This window comes from Cyprinodon variegatus, unplaced genomic scaffold (genome assembly GCF_000732505.1).
Source record: "Cyprinodon variegatus isolate N-32 unplaced genomic scaffold, C_variegatus-1.0 Scaffold25, whole genome shotgun sequence".
Lineage (NCBI taxonomy): Eukaryota > Metazoa > Chordata > Actinopteri > Cyprinodontiformes > Cyprinodontidae > Cyprinodon > Cyprinodon variegatus.
The window spans coordinates 2,334,898-2,357,301 of record NW_015150478.1 but is presented as its reverse complement, the minus strand read 5'-3'; the positions used below and the strand labels follow the sequence as shown (position 1 = coordinate 2,357,301).

Here is a 22,404-nt window from a genome sequence, read left to right as displayed (position 1 = left end):
GAGCATGAACCACTTTCTGAATCACTTTCTGAAGGAAAAAAGTAATAATTACACAGGTCACATAAATAGCTTGTTGTATTATGAGATGAAATGTGTTTTGTTGTTAATTTATTTTGAAGATTAGATTCACAAATCACAAGCATGTTTGAAAACAAAATCATTTTACAACATATTGAATGTAAAAATGAATAATTCTCATACTGATAAAGTTATCTTTAAAGACATTTTAAACTTCTGCACAGTAGAAAGTTAATAATAAAGCTGTACATAAAGTTGAACAGTGAAAGCACAAGATCTTACGACAAAAATCCCCTAAAAAAGCACCAATATGTAGAGTTAAAATATATAAATTTGAAAATGTTAAAAAGTTATCATAACAAGTAATCAAAGCATTTAAACAGTTTAAAAAGTATTACAGAGGAAAAACACTAACAGTTCAATTGATACACTCCAAATTATGCAAATGAGTATATTTGACTTAAAAACCTCACGCTATGACCCCACTTAAATCTTAAAGCAACAAAAAATCATATATGCATCTGAAAGATGAATGCATTTAGCATAAAACTACTGATAAAGTCAAAGTTCTTAGCAAGAAGTGTGAAAATCAGCGGTGTACGATGTGCATGAATGTGTCAACAAAGGGTTAGGGTAGCACACTTTGCAGAAGAGCAGAGGCAAATTATATGAAACTCAGGCTCTAAAAAAATTGAGGTGTCAAATATCAGTATCAGTGTAGTATAAAAGGTAAATGCACAAACTAACCAGAGGAGAATCAATCACTGCCCTCCTTAATATGGTATCCCTTTGGGCATAAACACAAAGGAAGGAAGTGATTGCCCCAAAACAAAGGCTCCTTTTGAATCAGGCAAAATGTAACTCCTATAGGAGGTATACCTCCTATTCCTAACCCCTATACCTTTGCCTTCAGCAGCCCAGAGTCTATTATAAGAACACTATCCGGGGTGAGGAAAGGAACCCCAGACTGCTGTTTTGAATACCAGCAGTCTTTAGTTTTATGGGAATCATTACGTTGTCAGACTGGGTTCACAATCCTCTAGAAAACAACTACAAAAAAAAAAAATAAAAAATCTTTATATGTGAATCTCTGCTTTATAAAACCCAAAACATACAAATTTGTGTACAGCATGTGTAACACACAGTACTTGTCACAATATAATGTATTTTAAGCTCCCTGAGGTAAGTTGTGCATACAGGTCCTGTTACATAAAAAATTAGGGCAACCGTATGGCTTTAATGCAGCTGGATGATGGGCATTTAAGTAATAAATACCTGCAGATCCTTAAGGAATTTGTGCTTGAGACCATAATTCAAACTGTAGTCAAATGTTCAAGATTAAAACAGTTAAAAGAAATAGAACCTGACACAGAAGATGACACATGGTCTTTTCACAGATGCAGATGGTCATCTTCTGCACTACCATTATTCAGTCTTACCTGTGTCCGTCCATCATTGAGTTCATCCACTAAACAGAGGGCACCCCAACATTTTACTTAAGTAAAAGTAGCTTAATTAGAAGAAAAAATAGCCTTTAAATAAAATACTCAAGTAAGAGTAAAAAAGTATTTGGCAAAAAAGATACTCAAGTACTGAGTAAGTAATCTGCTTAATACCATGATCATAACAAATGATTTAAATTTTTTTAGCTTTAAAACTGCCAGGCTCAGAACAGTAGGATAAAGTATTCAAAGGGGACAAACAGTTCGATTTCTCAAAACGATTATTCAAAACTGATGTCGGGGACATGCTAGGTTGTCAGAGGTCAGAGGTACGGTGACGTGCCAGAATCCAGGATGGAGTTGGGTCACAGTTCCGGTGCACAAACAGGCAGAGCTCCGGCGGGATTCAGAAGACAGGTCAGGAAAACAGATCAGATGGGAACAAGGAAGGCTCAGAAGTTCGAGAGGCAGAACAGGTCATGATCAGGTAATCAGACTATGGCAATGCCAGAATAATTCTCACCAATGGTTCGAAATAATGTGGCACTGATGACTAGTCTGAAGGCTGGTTATATAGTGACTAATGCAGGTGGATCAGATAAGCAGGTAATGAGAACTGGGTGGAGCTAAACAGGTGTGTGAACTGAGTAATCGGACCAGGCATCAGTGCCAAGATCATCACAAAAACTTTAAAAATCAATAGTTACAGTATGTAGAATAGGTTAAGTTAAAACGCACTGTTTATGACACGCAGACTGAGCAGACGGTAAGTAACATTTATCCAATAAGTCTTGAGTCCAAAAAATAGGAAAGTGTGTCTCTCAATGGGGAATAATTGTTTAAAACAGGCTTTTTTTCACTTAGTGAAAGTATTCACAGTGGAACTTTACTCAAGTAAGGGTAATGATATTTTAGCATATGTTAACTCAAGCAAAGTAAAATGTACAATGCTGTAAAACTACTACTAAAAGTTTATTTTTTGAAAAAGTTATACAAGTAGATCTAACAGTAATTGGAACTAGCACACACATCTGCATATATGCATGAAATCAAGTTCCAAATAAAATTCCTAGTTTGTGTGCAAGGACATGGCAAATGATTCAGATTATGTTTCAAAGTAGCTAATTGATCAATCCTACTGCTTGCTTCTCTGCTGATGTGATTTTCTTGTGCAGACGGCAACTACCAATAAATCTCAATAAAATATTACAGTGTACTGTGGCCAGTTGTAAGGTTTATTTGTTCTTGGAAAAAACATAATCTATATTGATTCTTATGTAATCGTTAGCATTCACAGATAAATATTTAGCCTCCTGTTTTTTTTTTTTTTTTTTTTTTTTTTTTATCACAGCTACAGTACAGTTGCTACAACATTTATTTAACCACTTCGCTGCCAGGCTCAGTGCCAGAGTGCCTTATACCACTGCATTTGACACTTTGTATTAGAGTTGATTATGCGAAGCTTGGATGCAGCTCCTCAGCCACAAAACCCATTCAAATCGCTAAATTTAAGCTCTCCGAGGACTCTCCCTGAATTATTGTGAAGGTCACTTGAATTTTGAAGATTCATAGTTAATGATTCAGAAAAAACATTAGTGACCTGTGCGTCTATGGCTCTCAGCAAGTCGTGACCCTGCTTTGTGATTTGTTTTCTTTTCTGTTTTTAGTTGAACCAGCCTGCCTCTGTTTTTGGCGTTGTACCTATGATTGTGGAAATGGTTAAATAACTGTGATTTAATCAGTCCAAAGTGCAAGGGAATATTTCTGGCACAATAGTGAAAACTAAATCTAATATTGAGCTTTAATTAGGTTATTACAACCCTTACCTTTGAAACAGCCTTTCTGAAAACTTAAAAGCAGCTAAGGGTTTTAATAATTTTAAAAGCTGATTGAAAAGTTGTCTTTCGACATGTGTTCAATGATTACATAGTTTGTTTATACATATTGAATTCTTATTTTTTAAGTTATTCTAGATTAAATGTAATTTTATCAATCTAACCTTTAATTATATTTTCAGAGTTTAATTTTATATGCTTTTCTCATCTATTGATTTTGTTTTTTCTTTACAAATATGACTACAAAAACATTTCCTGTTCTTTAATTAATAAAGTTGTATTAATTGTAAATTCATATTGAGTGATTTAATTTATTTGGTTCTGCATTTTCAAGTGTCATTTTGAGTTGGTGTTTGCATGGTTGTTAATTTCTTTTCAGCTTTAGTACAGCACTTTAGGATAAATTTGACTTGCAAAACACAATTAATGTTGGAGTAGTGGCTGTGGGTGATTGTCTAAGCGCCCACTCCTCCCAAAATAAAAGCTAAATAAAATAGTCAGGCCTAGACACAATCACGTGTTCAGGTGTGCTTCCTTAACTTTATGTTCCTACCCATTAACTTACCTTTATCAGTATGCTTTTACAACTCATTCCATGAGCGTCACTGGAAAAGGTTATTCAGCTGTGTTGAGAGGTTACCACAGGTTATATCTAAGAAGGGCTGGGCTTTATAGAGTCCGACTGAGCGGAACTAATTAAGAGGTCTCACTATGCTTCAAAATGAGAGGAGTGAACCTTGTGGCGAAGCAATGCGATTATAACACTGATAAGAACAGTTTCTGTTTGAATACACGATCTTCGTACTAAGTCAACGCTATTGGCTGATCCAATCACACAGGGGCGGGGACTTCCGGCACCTTCGGTGAGATCACATGGGACATTGTTGAAGTGGGCGTTGAATTTATCTTCCCCCCTCCTTATCTTAAATTCGACTTCACGTTTTCACTCATTACACAAGTTGAATCCACTCACTTCGCGAATTCTCCCCGGGGAAAAAAAAAAAAAAAAAAAATGACGGAAAGCTCAGCGACGAAGCTGTTAAACGGAGAGGCCTGTCGCCGGGCATTAAACAGGAAAAACGCAAATAAAAATGGCTACGTGAAGAACCACTGTCTGTTCCAGCAGTCCCAGAAGTACCGTCGCTCCGGGGAGAAGGTAAGGCCCAACCGTTACCGAGAGGAGACCGGTACGGCTTACAAACTGCCAGCGTTACTTCCCTCTTCTGCATTTTTAAATTAGAAATACTATCCGCCTTGTTTAACGGACCGTTCCTTGTTTATTTCCCGTGTTCATATAGCGGTTAAATTCTTGTGTGGGAGTGGTTTTCCTGAGCAGGAACGTGCAAGGCGCGGCTACATGTCAGTATTACAGTATGTGGCTGCTAATATCTCTGTAATTACTTTGTTCAGCTAGCTTCTCACTCTCTGTATTAGTATATTTAATAATAGCCATGTCGGTTTTCTAATAAATATATTTAACATATCTTCTTCAAAGTGATAATCATGAAATGCCAGGGTTATATGCTCTCACGTTTTACTGAGTGTGACTTTAACGTCACTTATATAATTTTAGCATTGTTGTGGGTTTAGAAACCTGATCGGGAATGATTGTAGTAGTTTACCCCCCCCCCTCATCTCCTGTAACTTTACACCCTGTTGTTTCCATGCTGTGTGTGCTTGGTGAGGTTAGACAGGTCTCTGTTTACTGACTTGAGTTTGAAGAGGACCAATGTCCTGTAGTTGGAGAAATGTCTGTTCCCAGGCAGAGGGAGGGAATCAGGGGTGCTGTGACTTGTCCCTTCAGCTGGATGTCTCCAGGCTTTAAAGGGTGTGGTTCCTCAATGGTTTGATTTAAACAGTGGGAATTCTTCATTTGGGTGTGTGGGGTTAGAACAAAGTTGAAATGGGCCCCCTTCTTCCCCCTAAAGAGGGTTTTATACAGTGGAGTCGATGTCATACTTTACTTTGGCTATGCCAGTTGTATCCAGATGTGAGTTCAAATTGTGACAGTGCCTAAGTTTACACAGAGCAGCAATCCTTATCGCAGTTCAAAACCGTTATCTGAAAGTGACAGCATTTATGACGTAAAATGACGATGTAAAGTAGGAATGCAGTGATCTTCAGTAGGGTTGGGAATTGATAAGATTTTCACGATTCCGATTCCCTTATCGATTCGGTGAAACGATTCGATTCCTTATCGATTCTGTGGAACAATGAACTTGGTAAGTGCATGGTGACATACGACTACCTTCGCCTTGGACATTTTATTTCTGCACACCACGGCGAAAACAGAAGGCCGTGAACGGGAACTGGCAGCCTCTGACCCAGCCAGGCTACAGTCATCTATATCTAATGGAGAAGGCATCCATTTAATGAAAAAGCATTACTGTACAATTTCGGGAAATAAACTCATCTCCCCCTGATTTAAACAAACGAGGGTCACCTTTCTCTCGCTCCCTGAACTGCGGAGCAACTTTGTAGCATGTTTAATAACCCCAAAGAGAGGCAGGAAATTAATTTATTTCCAGAAATGGCATATGATTTACTAGGAACCACATTAAGCACATCCAGTGATATAAAACTAGCTACTTACCAGCAGAGTTGCCTTCCATGCTGGTCGTAACTTTAGCCTCTGTCCGGAAGCATCAAAAACATGGCATTCGTTAAGATGTATGCCATGTTGTGTGCGCAGGTGTTTCTGCCTGTTGGATGTATTTCCTCACTTTGCAATGATTGCATAGAGCCTTGTTGCCATCTTTTTTTTCCTTAAATTGAAGCCAATCTTTCGATCGCTTTGACCGCTTTTGTTTTGCTACACTTAAGCCTGGTCACGTTGTAGTTTCTTACTGAATGCTGTGTGCGTAAGTTGCATAAAACTGTTTTCTTACCCTCTCTGTCAGTTGTATGAGGTGTGATTTGGTATTAGTTCATTTTATTTCTTGATAAGGGCATTAGTTTCGTTATAGTGCAGGTAACATGCGTTCAAGACTAATAAACCTCTTATCTTATCATTGAAACTGATCATTTAGGGTCCTCTTTTAAAAAAACAAACAAAATCAGAATCATTCAAAATATATATTTAAAGTCTTGCTGTCACACTGGTTTTCAGAGCAATCACTGTAAAGAGAAAAGTGTTTGCAAATCAAGAAGAAAAAAAGTCCAAATGCCTTTAAAGAAGCTGTTTCTTTTCAAATTCCTTTAACTTTGTTTTGTAACATCTCCCCACTATCACTCAAAATATTTTAACTTTCCGTCTTTTTCCCTCAGTAACATCTTCCGCACCAATAGAGTTAATGTTAGCTTTTACCACGTTGTTTTGTTTGTTTTTAGTTTGTTTTTAGTTTGTGACTAACGCATCACCAAAAACTAGTTGATTCTGGTCACCAACTAACTTATTATCTTATCAAGCTGTAGGTTTGTGTTTACTTCATAAAGGAGGTTTTAGCCCATCCTGCTAGCTTCCATCCACCCTTGAGGTCTAAACAGTGATGCTTTGTAATTCCTTTTTTTGGAAGTACTGGAAGCAGGTCTCATATTAAGCCCTAATCCATGTCTAGTTCTTGTCGTCTCATATTTTTAGCCTTGGATATTTCCTTAACAAATTTGGACTTAATTCTGGTGTTGGAAAAATATTTTGATATGTGAATATATAATATATAATCGAAAATATTCCCTCTTATGTTCAGATTATCTTTACCCAGGACCAGCATTTTGCAAACAGAATTCTTGCTTGCTTATTTGTTGTCTAGTTTAAACCAAACACTTTGTGCTTAGACCAGGAGCTTTCCCTTATTGTGTACACAATGTAATCTGATCTTCTGTCACCGAGGTGCAGAGCAAGCAAGGGAAAGAGCACACCTTCTCGTTGTTTCTGTAGAGACGCTTCTTCATGGGTCCAGCTAATGTGTGACATGTTAGCAGCCTAGTGAACAAATGAGATGTTTAGGAAAATTGCATTACCTGCATTGTGTGCCAGTAGGTTCTCTGAGAGGGGAATTTGAATGTGGTAGGATCTTTTTTTTTTTTTTTATTTACAGAAACTATAACCTGTATTGTATTTTGGAGATTAACTTGTTTGAAAGGATTTAATAATGTACAAACAACGCACACATCACTACTTTAGCAGCCAGAGGTATTTCGTTGAAAGGCATGACCGGTCACATGAGAAGTTGCTGCTTAGCTGCTGGGTAGAGCTTATAATGAGTGACTCCACTCAAGTAGAAATTTCCCAGTTCAGCTTGAAATTCTGCTTACAGAGTTTGAAGCAGCTCATCTAGAGTGTGACATGACTTATGCCTTCCTGCAATAATCCTGGTGGTAAAACACAGTCTTTTACAACCTTGCATTAATCTTTTTTTTTTTCCATTGTACCTTGTGTCCAGCAGAATGGGTCTTTATAAACATTGCAGTCTGGGTTCAAAGAGTTAAAAGTGAACTTTGCTGGTCTACAGCACAAGGAGAGCATCTAAAGTCTATATTGTTTTACAGTTTGTGTTTCATTTTATTAGTCATCTAATCTCAAGTCTAGCTGAATGGTTTCCTTTTTTCATTTAAAAACCATTCATGTTTAGAATTGCATTAGTGTGTAAACCAGTTACTGTGCTTGGTCTACTTCTTGTTTTGTATCCGCTCTTTCTGTTGATCTAAAAGTTGGATCCCCTCTGCCCCTTTATAAAATTGAAGTCTTCCCTGTTTTTGTGTTTCCTCTAAATGCATCAACATATCCATCATCCCTTAATGTTTGCCTTTATCAGAAGTCCTGTTTATGGTCCTTATTGCTACATTTATCTGTTGAATTGAAACTAGTCATAAATACGTTTATTTTGGTGATTATTATATTTATTAGTCTGATCCGTTTGCCCTGAGTCATATTATTTCTACTGGTTTATTGTGCAGTCAGAAATCTCCCAGGGCTGGATAAATATGGAAGAAATAAACCTGGTTTGATTTTTAAACTTGTATTTTCCAACCTTTTTTAGTGTAATAGTGTATATGTGCAATCTATCCATTCGCTTTCAGTCTGTGTTTTGTTTTTCTTCATTCAAGCTTTAAATCAGGCTTGTGTTGAAGTTTGTGTACTTAGGGTGGAGGATTGTTTTGCCTTCATACTTGGAAATGGATAAAGAGCTCTCTGAAAGTATGAAAACTATGTAGAAATCCTGTTTATAGGAAATATCAGAGGTCATATATTTTTTAAGTTGGCTTTCATTTGCCCTTTTACATCCTGAGAGGATGTTTTCATGGTCATAATCATTGCTTTGTGTTTAACAGCTTTCCTTTTCTTCTTCCTCAGAAGCAAAATGCGACTCATAATCCCAGTTTGTATAAGAAGCCATTTGTGGAGTCTTTCGAGGAGACGCCCCTGCTGGTGGCTGTGCTCACCTATATGGGTTATGGCATCCTCACCATCTTTGGCTACCTCAGAGACTTCCTCCGCCACTGGAACATCGAAAAATGCCACGTCGCACGTGAGAGAGATGAACAGAGGGTAAAGTACCTTTTGTTTGTTTGCTTAGTAAAAATTATTAGCTATCATAAGGGACAGTTTTACCCTTTGAGGCGATTTGGGAAGTCAGATCTCTTTGTGTCCTTATTGTTGTGCCAAAATAATCTTTTAAGATCCTAAATAAACCTGTAAGCTTCCAAGTCAGCGTCCTGACCATGTTTTGCTTCACTCTTAACTTTCATGCCAAATTTATCTTTTAGATAATAAATATTTCCTTTTCTGTGGAACAAAGATAAGATGCAGTATCTTGAAAGTCATGATAATCCTGGACATATTTTCCTCCCACAGGATTTCGTCCCACTCTATCAGGACTTTGAAAATTTCTATACCAGGAACCTGTACATGCGGATCCGAGACAACTGGAACCGCCCCATCTGCAGCGTCCCTGGCGCCAAGATGGACCTTGTGGAGAGAGTTACCCACAACTACAACTGGACGTTTGAGTAGGTTGCTGCTTCATGCGTTTCTGTTGTTGGTAGACAAAAAAGTTGACATTTTGTCTGATCATTTGGTCTACAACTGACCTCAGAGTGAATAAAAGTTCACGTCACATCTGTCAGCACCAAGAGCCGTGGTTTTATCCCACGTCCAGTTTTCCTGTTTGTTTTGTTCCATGATGGTCCTGCTGTGGGGGTCACGCCCAGTGGTTGCTTAAGGTGTACCCTCAGCAGCGTCAGCTTGCTTCTCATAAAAGTGACGTAGGTAGTGATTCTAATAGTTATGTAAGCACCAGTATCTGCTGCGTAGTCTCAATGGAAGAATTTTTTAAAACAACCCTAAATGCGGCTACAGCGGCCTTTGATTGGGGAATAAAAACAGCAGGCAAATAGAGAAAAGGTGTGGCTCAGATCTAATTTTATCTTACTATCTGTAAAAATATGTCTTATCTAAAGGAGTTTTGACATGGGTTATCAGTTTTACAGCAACTACGTGAATTCTGTGATATTTCAACCACTAGCATCAGGGAATGCTTCACTTATTATAAGTGGAGTCGGTCTTTTGTAACAACTGATAGGACCGTGAAGCATTCATGACAACTTATGTAAACAAACAGCCCTGATAACATTCTAGTTGGGTGATATGCTTTCCTGTTTCACATTGGTATGAAAGCTATGCACAAGAATTTCTGAAGTTCTTTGCAAATTCTTGTCATTGTCCATGAAGACAAAGGCAAGTAAACTTTAAGCACAAACTTACAAAATCAGTATAGATGTACAAATCTAGTAAAAGTTTAAATTTTAGCTGATTAAAGATTTCATTTCAGGAATTATAAATGACTGAATTATACTTTTCTTTCTCTCTCTTCGTATGTGTGCATACGAAGAGGGAGACATTTACATTCGGCTGTAAAATATTAAATCTTTGTCTACAAACTTATTAATACAAATGTGTCCACATTAAAAATAAATGTGGCGAAAGTCAGACTTATGAATGTTTTGTGTTAATATTAAATCATTTGTCCGCAACTTATTAAAATAGTGAGCATATGTGGAGGTTATGGTCTATTATTATGTATTTCTGTTATTAAGAGTGGTCATCAGACTGGTCTGCTGATTATAAAAGATTCTGCTTTTGTTGCAAAGAAAAAAATATATATAGTTGCCATTTTAAAATGTCTTTTCTGTCTTCATATAGGTAATTAGTAGTTGTTATCACAAGAGCAGTGCTCTTTTTTTATTCCCTGTACTGTCTTTGACTTTTAGACATTTTTCAATATGAAACAGAGCGGCTTTACTGCAATGTGTTCATGTTTTTGAACATATTGCAGCATATTTCATCTGTGTGTTTTAGTTTCTAACTAGCAGCCTAAATATAAGAAAAAAGACTTGCGTCTGTGAAGAAGATTTTCCATCCAGAAGTGTCATATATTCTTTGTGTTTCTTTTGGCTTTATAAACAGCTAATTTAAGTCTTCCTCCTGCAGTAACAGCCTCCTGACTGAAGAGTGTTGTTAGTGTGAAGTGTTAACAATTAAGTGGTGTGTTTACAGATCAAGAAAATATATAATATGTTGTAGCGATTGTCTGTAGAATCATCCAGTAACAATCTTTCCTGCTTTATCTCTGATGATTAAAGCAGATAGGTTAGCATAACCGACAACCAAGAGTTCAGGTCCAGGTTGTTTCTGACTGGACTTGTTTTGTTTTCTTAGGCACACTGGTAACGTAGTGAAGGACGTCATCAACATGGGCTCATACAACTACCTGGGCTTTGCTGAGAACACTGGTACCTGTGCTGATGCTGCTATTGAAACCACACAGAAGTATGGAGTTGGAGTGGGGAGCACCCGCTGTGAGATGGGTGAGTACTTTGAAAAGATTAAGAAGGAATTAATTAGATGTAAAATGTGGATTTTAAATTGGCTAGAACCATGTTTATACAAGCTTGTGTAAAACAGTCAACTGAGTTCATTGGTTCAACAGGATTTTCTTTTAAAACATTTAAAGAAAAGGCTGCTGGAAACAGCTTGTATTGAAATTGAATTTTTTTTTTTTTTTTTTTTTTTAGGCAACCTGGATATCCATGAGGAGCTGGAAGAGTTGGTTGCCAGGTTTCTGGGGGTTGAGTCTTCCATGGCATTTGGGATGGGCTTTGCCACAAACTCCATGAACATCCCTGCTCTCACTGGAAAGGTGGGGAGTCTTTATCTTTTCCTTTTGTTAGTTCTGTTCTCCTTTGAATCTTGCATAACTCTTCTTTTGTTCATTTCAAATGTTTTTCCTATTGAGTGTTTTTATCCTACTTCAATTAACCGTTTTACTGTTAAGGAAAAGCAGCTCTTCCGCCTTTTTTTTTCTACCAATAGTGTGGCAAAACAGGAAAGGTTCAGCCTGTGCTAGAGTACAGCAGTTTCCAGATAAAGCAGTCAGAGTACTGTGAGCAGGGAAGGTTACCGGCTGATGTTTGGTCATGCAGCCAAATCTCAGTAAGCAGAGATCATTATTATTTCCTTCTTCAGTCAGTGTTGCATTGGCAGGACACATTGTCCCTCAGCAGGGTCTACAGCGTGGGCCGGTATCATCATTTCCTGACAGAGAGCAGGAAGAGGAACAAAACAGGCTAAAGTCACAAGGGTTCATAAATTCTCAGCCATGGTTCATCTTCCTTTGCTAGCTTTTGTTCTTATGATCTCTTTGTCATGGCACGTATCGGTATTATGCAACAAGCTTCTTTGGTCTTTGGCCACAGGAACTTACGTAAACTGAATCCTTGCTTTAGTTGAATGTTTGCCTCCGTATTTTTTTCGAATGGGCTTTTCAGGTTTGTCGTCCTTCACAGACTTTATTTAGCCATCGGAATCCAGTTACATGGGTGAATTGTTTACCTCTTTCTTTTCCCCATGCAAAGGAAACATTACATTTCTGTTATTGACAGCACAACAGCATACCTAACCAATAATCACAAACTTTAAAGTATTCAAAAAGTATTTGTTTTAAATCTCCTGAATAGAATTAGTCTTAAGATTAAACTTAGAAAGCAAAGTCATATTCAAGCACTGCCAAAGAATAATGGTCATTATCTTGGAGGCTTAGAAGTAATTTCTCAACACTTTGAACCCTAGCTTAATAATCCCTGGATTAGTTTGACTCTGTAAGTTTTGTTTTACATAGTTTATCTATGTAAATTCAGGAAGTTAACTTGTAAAGTTCACATACATTTTTTTTATTCCTTTTGGTAGGGTTGTCTCATCCTAAGTGACGAGCTGAACCACGCCTCACTAGTGCTGGGTGCTCGGCTGTCGGGCTCTACAATCCGGGTCTTCAAACACAACAGTGAGTTACTTTTCTTACTACTTTCATGAGCAGACTATCTTATAATATAATAGCACTCCTTATGTGTGTAGAAATATTTCCCCCTTTGGTGTAAATCCACTATTTAACACTATTCAACATTAGCTGTGAACTGTTTTATCCAGGTAGCTGGTAACCACATGCTGTCATAGGTGTGTTTGGTTCCTGCTTCTTTTCCATTCTGCGGACTCGCCCAGCTGACTGTTCAACCACAAACCAGTCTATTGTATTTACACGTTTCTGCAAGGGATTAGTAAACACTATTGCATAATCATCAAACGGAAACAATAAATCTATATGATCATGATTTTTTTTTACAAGTCTAAAACTTTGTTTTTAGATTTGTGTTTTTCCTTTAAAAATGTAAACTTTGTAGAGCCAATTTTTGCCATAGTTTCAACTAAATGTCTTTAGAGTTGTGTTTCTGCTAATTAGCTAGCACATTGACAGAGTGGAGTTTTTGGCTGCTGCTCTTTGCTAAATACCTTCAACTCTGCTGATTGGCTGGAGAACATCCTTGGTTGACAATGATCCAGTCTTCCCACAGTCTATATTGAATTTCTGTTAACAATTGGCACATTTCTAACACAAATCAGCTTTGATATAAAAACTATTTCACTTTAGCTATGATTGTATGTTTATGATCAGGGTGGTTCTGCAAAATTAACCTGCAGAACAGAACTGCTTAATGCCACTGTACTTTATACAGTAATGATGGTGTGGTCTGAAATGACTACCCATTTCTAGATGATGGATTACCAGTCACCTAAAGTTACTTACAGCTGTTGTCTCAGTAGTTCAAACAGGCATGAGCCTATTTTTTTATTTTCTTTTTAAAGAAAACTGATTTACATGGGAAACATGTATTTTGACAAATGTTTAAATATGTGTTTTATAACTGAAGTACCCTCTCTCCTCGCCCATTCTTCTCTGTAGATATGCAAAGCCTTGAAAAGCTGCTCAGAGATGCTATTGTACACGGTCAGCCCAGAACCCACAGACCCTGGAAGAAGATTCTTATTGTGGTAGAGGGCATTTACAGGTATATACACCAATCAGTGTTTTACTAAAACACCTGGATTAAAGCATGTATGTTTGCTGAGTTTGTAAGCCTGTCACCTTTTGGTTTAACATGTCTTGTTTCAATCTGGATAAAATTTGTTGATGTTAATCAATAGACAAACCAGTTTCAGACAAGTGCTAATGAAAAGGAAGCAACCTTAAGATTGCAGTTTGCCTCCCTACTATAGTCAAAATCTAAGACATCCTTTTTTTCCTCTATTTTAGGTCCCAGACTAAGCTAACAGAAGCCGTGAGACTAATCAGAGCTTGAGAAAGCCTAGCTTGTTCTTTGCTAAATGCCTTAATCTCTGAGAGGTTGAATAAATAATGTCTGTCCAGCAATTATCGAGTCTGGCCACAGTCAGAACTTGCAGGCTCTATGTGATTAAGGCTCCAGATCTTACAGTAGTTCTTTCAAACAGACTGTTAGTGAAACTGGTTTTTTCAACTTCTCATCATCAAGGTTATAATCACTTTTAGCAAGACTTTTATTCACTATGTTTATGTTAGATAGAAAAGAAACACTTTTGAATATGTTCTACTTTCTCCAATTGGTTGTTGACTTGCCTACTTCCTGAATTAACACTAATAAGGACTGAAATTGCTTCAATGCTTTTTTAATTGTATCTTCATCTTTATCATTAAGGGATTTTCACACTAACCTACCCATGTTGTTGAGAGAGAACCAGTTCATGTCATGAAGATGAAACAAGTTTGACTTTCAGAGGGATTTCTGGAACAAACATGTCATCCTTTTTATGTAGCTTTACTGTAACATATTTCCCTCTAACTTCTAACAACAATTTTGCTGATGTCAGGTATTTTTTATTCCAGTTCAAAAGAGCAAAGATGCAAAAAAACAACTGTTCATCAAATGTGCTTTTTGGAACCATGAACCTAATTTTTGTTTGAAACCCCAAAGCATGGAGGGGTCCATCGTACGTCTGCCGGAGGTCATCGCCCTGAAGAAGCGCTACAAGGCGTACCTCTACCTGGATGAGGCCCACAGTATCGGTGCTCTTGGACCCAACGGCAAAGGAGTGGTGGACTACTTTGGCTTGGATCCCAAGGATGTGGACATCATGATGGGAACATTCACCAAGAGTTTTGGAGCTGCTGGTGGATACATTGGAGGCAAAAAGGTTGGTGGCTTTACTCAAAAAAACAAAACGTTTTTTGAGTAAAACTGTAAAATTGTATTTAAATAGTTTAAAAGCACTTAATCCTCCATGTGGGAAGGGTCCATTCTCCCTGTCATTGTTGTCACGTATTGTCATTTGATGCTGTTGCCAAAAAAAAAAAAAACAGGAAATGCACCTTCTTGGTTTTTCAAAAAAAGTTTACTCAAAACATTTAGTTATTTTATGACTTAAAACTTTTACAGGTCTCAATAAGTGAAGAAAATTGCGTTATTTATTCTATTTTCGACAGGACAAATTTGACTTCCAAGTTGAAATTTGTATTGGTATACATTTCAGTATTTCTCCTTTGATTTGCTGCATCTCAATCACTCGTTAAGTTCATCTCCACTGAACCTCAGCCCTATTCAAACTGGTTCTGTGTCCCAAGGTAAACACGATCAAGTGTTGTTGATTTTTTTTTCTAACCTAAAGCTTTTTTAATATTATAATGACTGAGTGAAGGTATCAAAATTCAGAAACTGTCTTAATTAATTGGTTCTGATTTGATTAATCTAAGCTATAAAGATTAGAAATTGATCAATTATAATGTAAGTTAACTACATTCCAGCTTTACTATATAAATTAAGTGAGCATTAAAGATAAAATCTGTAATGTGTTGGAACTTTTAGGTTGCTCAAGTTTTCCAATTAGTGAAAAACCATAGAGCTGGAAGTGAAATGTGGAAAATGTTTAAGAGCTGTGATATTAGACACAATGGTTTCCTGTGAACTAAATGTCAAATGAAATTAACCTAAATAATTTCTCTGTCAGGAGCTGATCGACTACCTGCGCTGCCATTCTCACAGTGCTCTATACGCCACCTCCATGTCTCCTCCAGTTGCCCAGCAGATCATCACCTCAATGAAGATCATAATGGGAGAGGATGGAACCACACTGGGTACGTCCCAGTAGGTGCTAGTTGGAAATAGCAAATAACACTAATATATTATAGCATGATTTTATAGTAACTAAAATAATATGATAATGTATTTCTCATGGAACTTTAATGCATTTTTCCTCTTCATAGCATTTTTAGTACAAGAAATTTTTTGATAAAGACGCTGAATTAAGAAGATTCTAATTCATATCTGACATGTCTGACTAAGGTCCAGGCTTTCTTTAATGTTTGCTTTTATTAGCATTTTAAACCTTCAAACTAGGCTTTAGTGTGTTGGTGGAAAACTGGTTTGCAAGTGTTTGCTTTGACCACAAGATGGCGGTAGATCTGTATTTTACATAGAAGCATTAAGCACTTACACTGCAGCAGAGAGCTGGTCCTCAGGCCAAAGCATAGCTTCCACCACTTCCCATGAGCTTCAACAGACTTACCAGCAAATAAAAGTAGTTTGAAAGCTTTACAATAGCTGAAGACATCAGTGATATTCATACCTTTAAAGAACATATCCATATAGATAATTAAATCCAAAGTTATGTAGTTCCTTCCAATTAAACTTTGTCTGCTTTAAAGCAATGCTGATTAAGTCAGATCATTAGCTAATTTTCTGTAGTATGACATTTTTCCTTCGCATTTCTTCCAATCCCTGCTAATCTTAAATCCTTTTTTTTTTTTTTTTACCCTTTTTGTTTCTTTGTACAGCTTTGAGTCAGAATGATGGAAAGGCCTCTGCATATTCAGCTTTATCACTTTCACATGTGTGCCCCTTTTTTGCTTTCACGCTGTAGGTGCAAAGCAGCATGGTGCCTGAGGACCAGAGACCTCTGCAGACTTAACTCTGCTGGACTCTTCTACACAAACAAATAAATGACAAAAAGTCTTGTTATTCTTTCTGGGCAACCCCTTCCCGTATTTACCTTTTTTTTTTTTCTTTTTTTTTTTTTAACAAAGCTTGATTGATTCAGCCCCCATCTAAAAGCTGATCTAAGATCAGGTTACACTGCTTTCAAGCCATGCGGTTGATAGGTACAAGAATAACGGCTCCTGCTGTAACCTTTGTAGTGCCCTCTTTCTAGTTTGTCACCAGGTCTTTGGTGTTATTTCAAGGCTGGGAAGGCCCAGCCTTCTCGCAAGGATATTAGCCAGTCAAGTTTTCCCAGAGGAAGAGTAACAGTGACAGTATGATTAGTTGCAGCTCAGTCACTGTTTGCAGTTCCAACCTTTGAAGTTTCAGATGCTGACATAAAGTCATAGTGACAGTTCAGCTGCCTGTTAAAGGTCTGTTGGTTTCCATGTGTTACAAACAAAAGGACACCAGACACATGCCTGAATGGAAATGGAAGCTTTAATTAAACATGAGTGTGACAGGAGTGCAGAAATGTAAAAGGTCTGTGTTCTGAAAGGAAAGCTAAGGCGTGTGAATATGGCGTTCTTTTTTTTTTTTTTTTGCCAACTGATCACTCTGCGCCAAGAATACCTGTGGATTTCTTCACAATGGAAAATATGTGTGGGTAAATATAAAGCCAGGGTTTGTTGTGTCTCAGGTTGCTTTGAAGCTTTGCTGTTTCTGCTCTGCATTTCTGAGCCCAGCCAGGCAGATGTGTGTTGCTGTTGGCACTTTGTGGCATATGGTTATTTGTTTGCTTACGATGCTATCTCTGCAGGCTCAGTCTGGGAATTCAGTTTGAATCTATTGTGCATCAGACTGACAGGAACAGTAATGTCTTAGGTTCAGCTTGTTATATTAAACACTTAACGTCTGTAGTAAAAATGGAGGTACCAGCCTCATGCTTTTTAGGGGCTAAAAACAATGTGATGCATTAAATGACCAGTTGGAGACTACAGAATTTCTAAGGCTGCAGCAGGAAATAATTTTTTAATTTTAATAATTGGGACAACAAGCCCAGAGGTACAAAAAGGGTTAGATAAAAAAAAAAAAAATCTATTGTTTTGAGTGACCAATCCAAACTTTGACCTTAGTTGAGTTGAGACTCCTTTAAGACCTGAATGGGGTTAGGGTAGCATTGGAAGTGATGTGAATTTTGAAATGGAGTCTCTTTTCATCTCTTGTAGGTTCTGATCGCCTCAAACAGCTCTCAGAGAACACCAACTACTTCCGCAGAAGACTCCGCGAATTGGGTTTCATCATTTACGGCAACGACGACTCTCCCGTTGTGCCACTGATGCTCTACATGCCGGCTAAAATCGGGTGAGTCTTCATTAAATCACATCACTTTGGTTGGGAACCTTTCATTTATTCCTCATTTTATTCATTTTTTTTTTAAACAATTAGCTATTTCTATGTGAAACAAACAAAACAAAACATAAAGTGTTAATGAAAGTTAAGAGTTTGGTTGATCCTTGTCATCAGGGCTTTCGGCCGAGAGATGTTGAAGAGGAACATCGGCACAGTGGTTGTCGGCTTCCCAGCGACGCCTATCATTGAGTCGAGAGCTCGCTTCTGTGTTTCAGCCGCTCATACCAGAGAAATGCTTGACACTGTAAGTTAATAATAAGTTTCTTTTGAGCACAGATTTCTTATTATTCAAGTTTACCACTATATAAAGAAATAAACTGTCTACAGCAAAAATGCATCTTTATGTAGATGGTTTGCAGGATAAATGTTTTTAATTCAGATGATGAAAGCAGAATGTTAAAGTGAGCTCTTCTTAATTTATCAGTCAAAAAACAATTAAAGCTCTTTTTTCTGAAGTTCTTGGCAGTGATGACAATAGTTATATGCATTTTGCTTTAAAGCTGCTCATAGGGCCTCCTTAAATCATCACTGGTTGTAATATATATATTCTTTTTCTATAGCAAAATATAGATCCCCTCACAGTTGGCTTGTTTGGGTCACACCGTCACTGGTTTCTACCAAAATGGGTTTTTTGTACTCCAACTCCTTTATGTAAAAAATCTGGAAAGCCAGACTTTTTTAGGATTACTGCATAGCGCAGACTTAGATTTTTATAAGCTTGCTTTATTTCTCAAAAGGCACTTTATTTATCTGTCCAAAAAGCACATCAGCACCATTTGTAATCGTCCATTTAATGGGGATCAGCCTGCTTTTGTGAAGCAGGCTGAGGAGCTGCTTTTTCCGTCTTGGGAAAAGCCAGCCCTCTCTGTTCCTCAAAGCATGGAATCGGGGAAAAAAAAAAAAAGGTCAGGAGGAAGGTAAATTGTTTCCAGGTGCCCTGCAGTGTGTTGCAATACTGATAGGGTCTTTGGTGCGAAGGAGTGGGGGAGTTTTTGTTCAATGCTGTTTTTGTTTATTACAGTGAGCCTTCTGTTCACCTCTCACCTCTACTTTCCCACTCAAACATGTCACAACATCCTTACCTGCGTATGACTGGAGCAAATGGTCTCTTTGAATTGTTATTAATATCAATCTCCCCTTTTCCTGTTTTTCTTTTTTTTTTCTTAAGGCACTGGAGGCCATTAGTGAAGTGGGGGACCTGCTGCAGCTGAAGTACTCCAGACGGGAACAACCTCTTTCCTCTCTGGGATGGATGTCTGAAGAGAGCCTTCTTCAGGACTGAACCAGCTCCATCTCTCCTTTAGCCTCACTGTACACCACATCCCTTTATATCCGTTCGTCTGATAACTCGTTTTCCTTGGAGCCAGTCTCGCCACTCAGCTTCTCTGTTTCCTCCTTCTATGAGACGCTCATGCACTGTACTCTCTGACCTATCCAGCTTATTCAGCCTCACCAAAATATTATCCACCATTTTGCTGCACACCGTTTCCAGAGCCTCTCTCACCTTCCTTCACGCCATGTCTTAATCCTACCTGCACAGTGAAGATTTTTATTAATTGTGCAATAAAAAATGTGAGATTTCATGAATACTACAGCAGAATGAGCAGGGCTCTATTTTGAGCACTGATATAACTGCAGATTATGTATCACAGTCTTTGTGCTAACGGCCTTTGATTTAGCATCCCAAAACTCAGAGGCGTTCTTTACTAATGTTCCCCAAGCGTATGGATCTGATAGAACTAACTATAGAATACTGAATAGTCTTTTATTTTTGATTTCCCAAACCAAAGGTTACATATGTATAGATATATTTTTTACCATTTCTCTTGAAATGCAAAACAGATGTTTCCAGAAGAAAAAAACGTAACAGAGGGAAAGAACTCCAAGGAGCAAGACTAACGTATTTTTTTACTCGGTTATTTTCTATTAATGGTCTGCAGCCTAATTTACTGTTTACACCTGCACTCGAACATTTGAGCCTAGTGTCTTTATCATTTCTATAAGGTAATAGGCTACATGTGTGGTTTTCTATTTTATTTTTTTTTCTTCCGTTTCTGCTCACTAAAGTGCTTTTTATGTGAATGGCTGACACGAGTATGGCGACATGTAACTTTGATCTGTATGCATGACGATGGCGCTTCTAACTCATCCGATGTACAGAACAATTTATTTATTTAAAGAATATACATATTCTTTTTGTTTTTGAAAGGCAGCTCTGAAACGTGCTACTGTTGAGATTATATATTTTAATCAGTTACATTTCTTTGCATCTGTTCTGTACCACTGAGAGGCGTTTTTAAAGCCTGGATGACGTCGGTAATAGTTTCTCTTGATATTCATAGAAATATATACTTTAATGTTTTTTTTATTTATTTTTTCCACCAAAATTGACATTTTATGATTATCCTCTGAAACAGCATTCCATAATCATTCTTGCTGCCAGTGTATAGTTATAATTTTGATCTTTCTTTTAGTACACCGTCCTCCGTCAAGCATTTCTGTGTTTTATGTTGTCACTACTGATGTCAACTTAATGTGGTGGTTGTTGGTCAGGAAGTTGTCTATTGTCTTGCTGTTGTGTGCGTTAAGGATGATAAAACTCAACAAACATCAAATGCTTTGTTTCTTTTGCCATTTTTTTGTCCTCATCATATGTAATAAAATCATGGCATCATTGCCTGATTCATTCCAACCTCATCTTTTACTAGTCTGAGTACTAACTTGGAAAAAGTGTGGAAGACATGAACCCTCTAAGAAAGAATTTTCATCTCAGGATGTTTGCAATCAAGTTGGCTACAGAAGTTTGCAATGGGAAATGTTTCCACTGAGAATTATTGTTTTTTTAATTGATCAGGTGCCTGCAATACACAGCTTATAGTGGAAGGCCAAAATCATTTTAGAAAAAAGTTATTTAATGTCTGCACCTTCAACCTTTTGGATAGAATTCCTCATAAGAGTTCCTATTTGTTTATCTGGCATAGGCTCCAGCACTAGGTTTTAGAGTTTTTGCATGTTTGCAATATGGGGATTTGTGCAAAAATTTATTCCAAGTTATTCAAAAGATACATTAATATAGTAAAAGAAAAGGAAGCATCATTTACAAGGTTTATGAAAGGCATAGGAAAGGAATGAAAGGTTACGCCGCCTCGATGAGGAAGCTGTCAACACACCACCAGCTTCGTGTGGAGACTGGTGGACAGTAGAGACTGGGTGTCAGAAAGTGGTGTCTGACATGTAATTATATTTGCAGCAGGTCATAACAGCAGATGGGAAGGATGCTTGACCTGAAGGAGCACTTCAGTAGTAATTTTAAATGAAATTTAGTTTTAATTCGGAGAAAACATTTCTAATATGAGCTCTGCAATGTTCTTGTATCCATTTTGCAAATATCTAATAGTTTATTTTACTGATAAAACTTGTGTTCTATCATTTTAGTGTCACGTCAGCATTTCTGCATGCATAGGCAAAAAAATAGAAAAATGAAACATTTTGGATTTTTCTGTGACCAAGCTTTTCTCTAATCTATGTTCAAAGACATGGACAACATGAGCTTATATGTAATGTAATATTTACCTCCTTAGATGCAATATGTACAGTAACCTATTGGAAAGCGATCAGCTATGTGGTTCTTCTGAACTGCATTCAGGCTGAGGATAAACTGGTTAAAAGGTCTGTAAAGCCATGATGTTGATTAATTATGCTGCTAAGAAACTGTGCCACGACCCATAATTTATATTTATTTATTTTTTTGTCTGTTAATCATCAGCACTTAAGGTTTAAGGGCTATAATGGCTAATAAAAGAAAAGTCCTTATTATTCACTTAGACCTGCAAAAGTACACATGTTAAGCTTGGAGTTTTCCTGCATCACAAAGTAACAAAAATGACCAACAGTTGAAAATAAAATGTTTAAAATAAACTTTATGTAAAAAAACACATGGTGTGATTACTGTCATTTTTTAAAGCAAGAGAGTAGAAAAGCTGGTGTTTTTAAATAACGCTTACAGGGAATATTATCAGCAATGATGCCCAGGAAGCAATTATGGCTGCCATATAATGTTCTTGTATTAATGAATCCTGTGATTGATGAACATCTCCCCAAATGCCCCATATGGAAAGACAATGCTCTGAGATTGTTGCATTTTAGAATCCAGGGGCCTCACTCAACCTTTTAAACCTTACTCTTCTTCCATTGGGCTAGTAGAAAAATAAATAGGAGCTATTTAGAATTGAGAAAGTCATTGAAATATCTGGAACAATGCCCTCTGGATGAAGGAGAGCAAAATAGAGATCTTTAGCCATAAAGAACAACCTTTATTCTTTATAAGTACATGTCAGCACAAACAACTAATGTCAATTGTAAAGCACTGTGCAGACGTAGTAATATGTGCCACATAATCTGGACATATTATAGCTATG

At 37.3% G+C, this 22,404-nt stretch overlaps 1 protein-coding gene across 1 annotated transcript; it reads left to right on the top strand.

The window, feature by feature from the left end:
* The first annotated feature begins 4,197 nt into the window (after nt 1–4,197).
* LOC107097711 (serine palmitoyltransferase 2-like) lies at nt 4,198–20,992 on the top strand. The gene is made up of 12 exons (XM_015394971.1): nt 4,198–4,451; nt 8,589–8,783; nt 9,090–9,244; nt 10,953–11,101; nt 11,309–11,433; nt 12,480–12,573; nt 13,528–13,633; nt 14,576–14,795; nt 15,606–15,732; nt 17,803–17,938; nt 18,101–18,230; nt 19,155–20,992. The coding sequence occupies exons 1-12, from the start codon at nt 4,308–4,310 to the stop codon at nt 19,266–19,268; spliced, it is 1,695 nt and encodes a 564-aa protein (XP_015250457.1). The 5' UTR covers nt 4,198–4,307; the 3' UTR covers nt 19,269–20,992.
* Nucleotides 20,993–22,404: the final 1,412 nt, after the last annotated feature.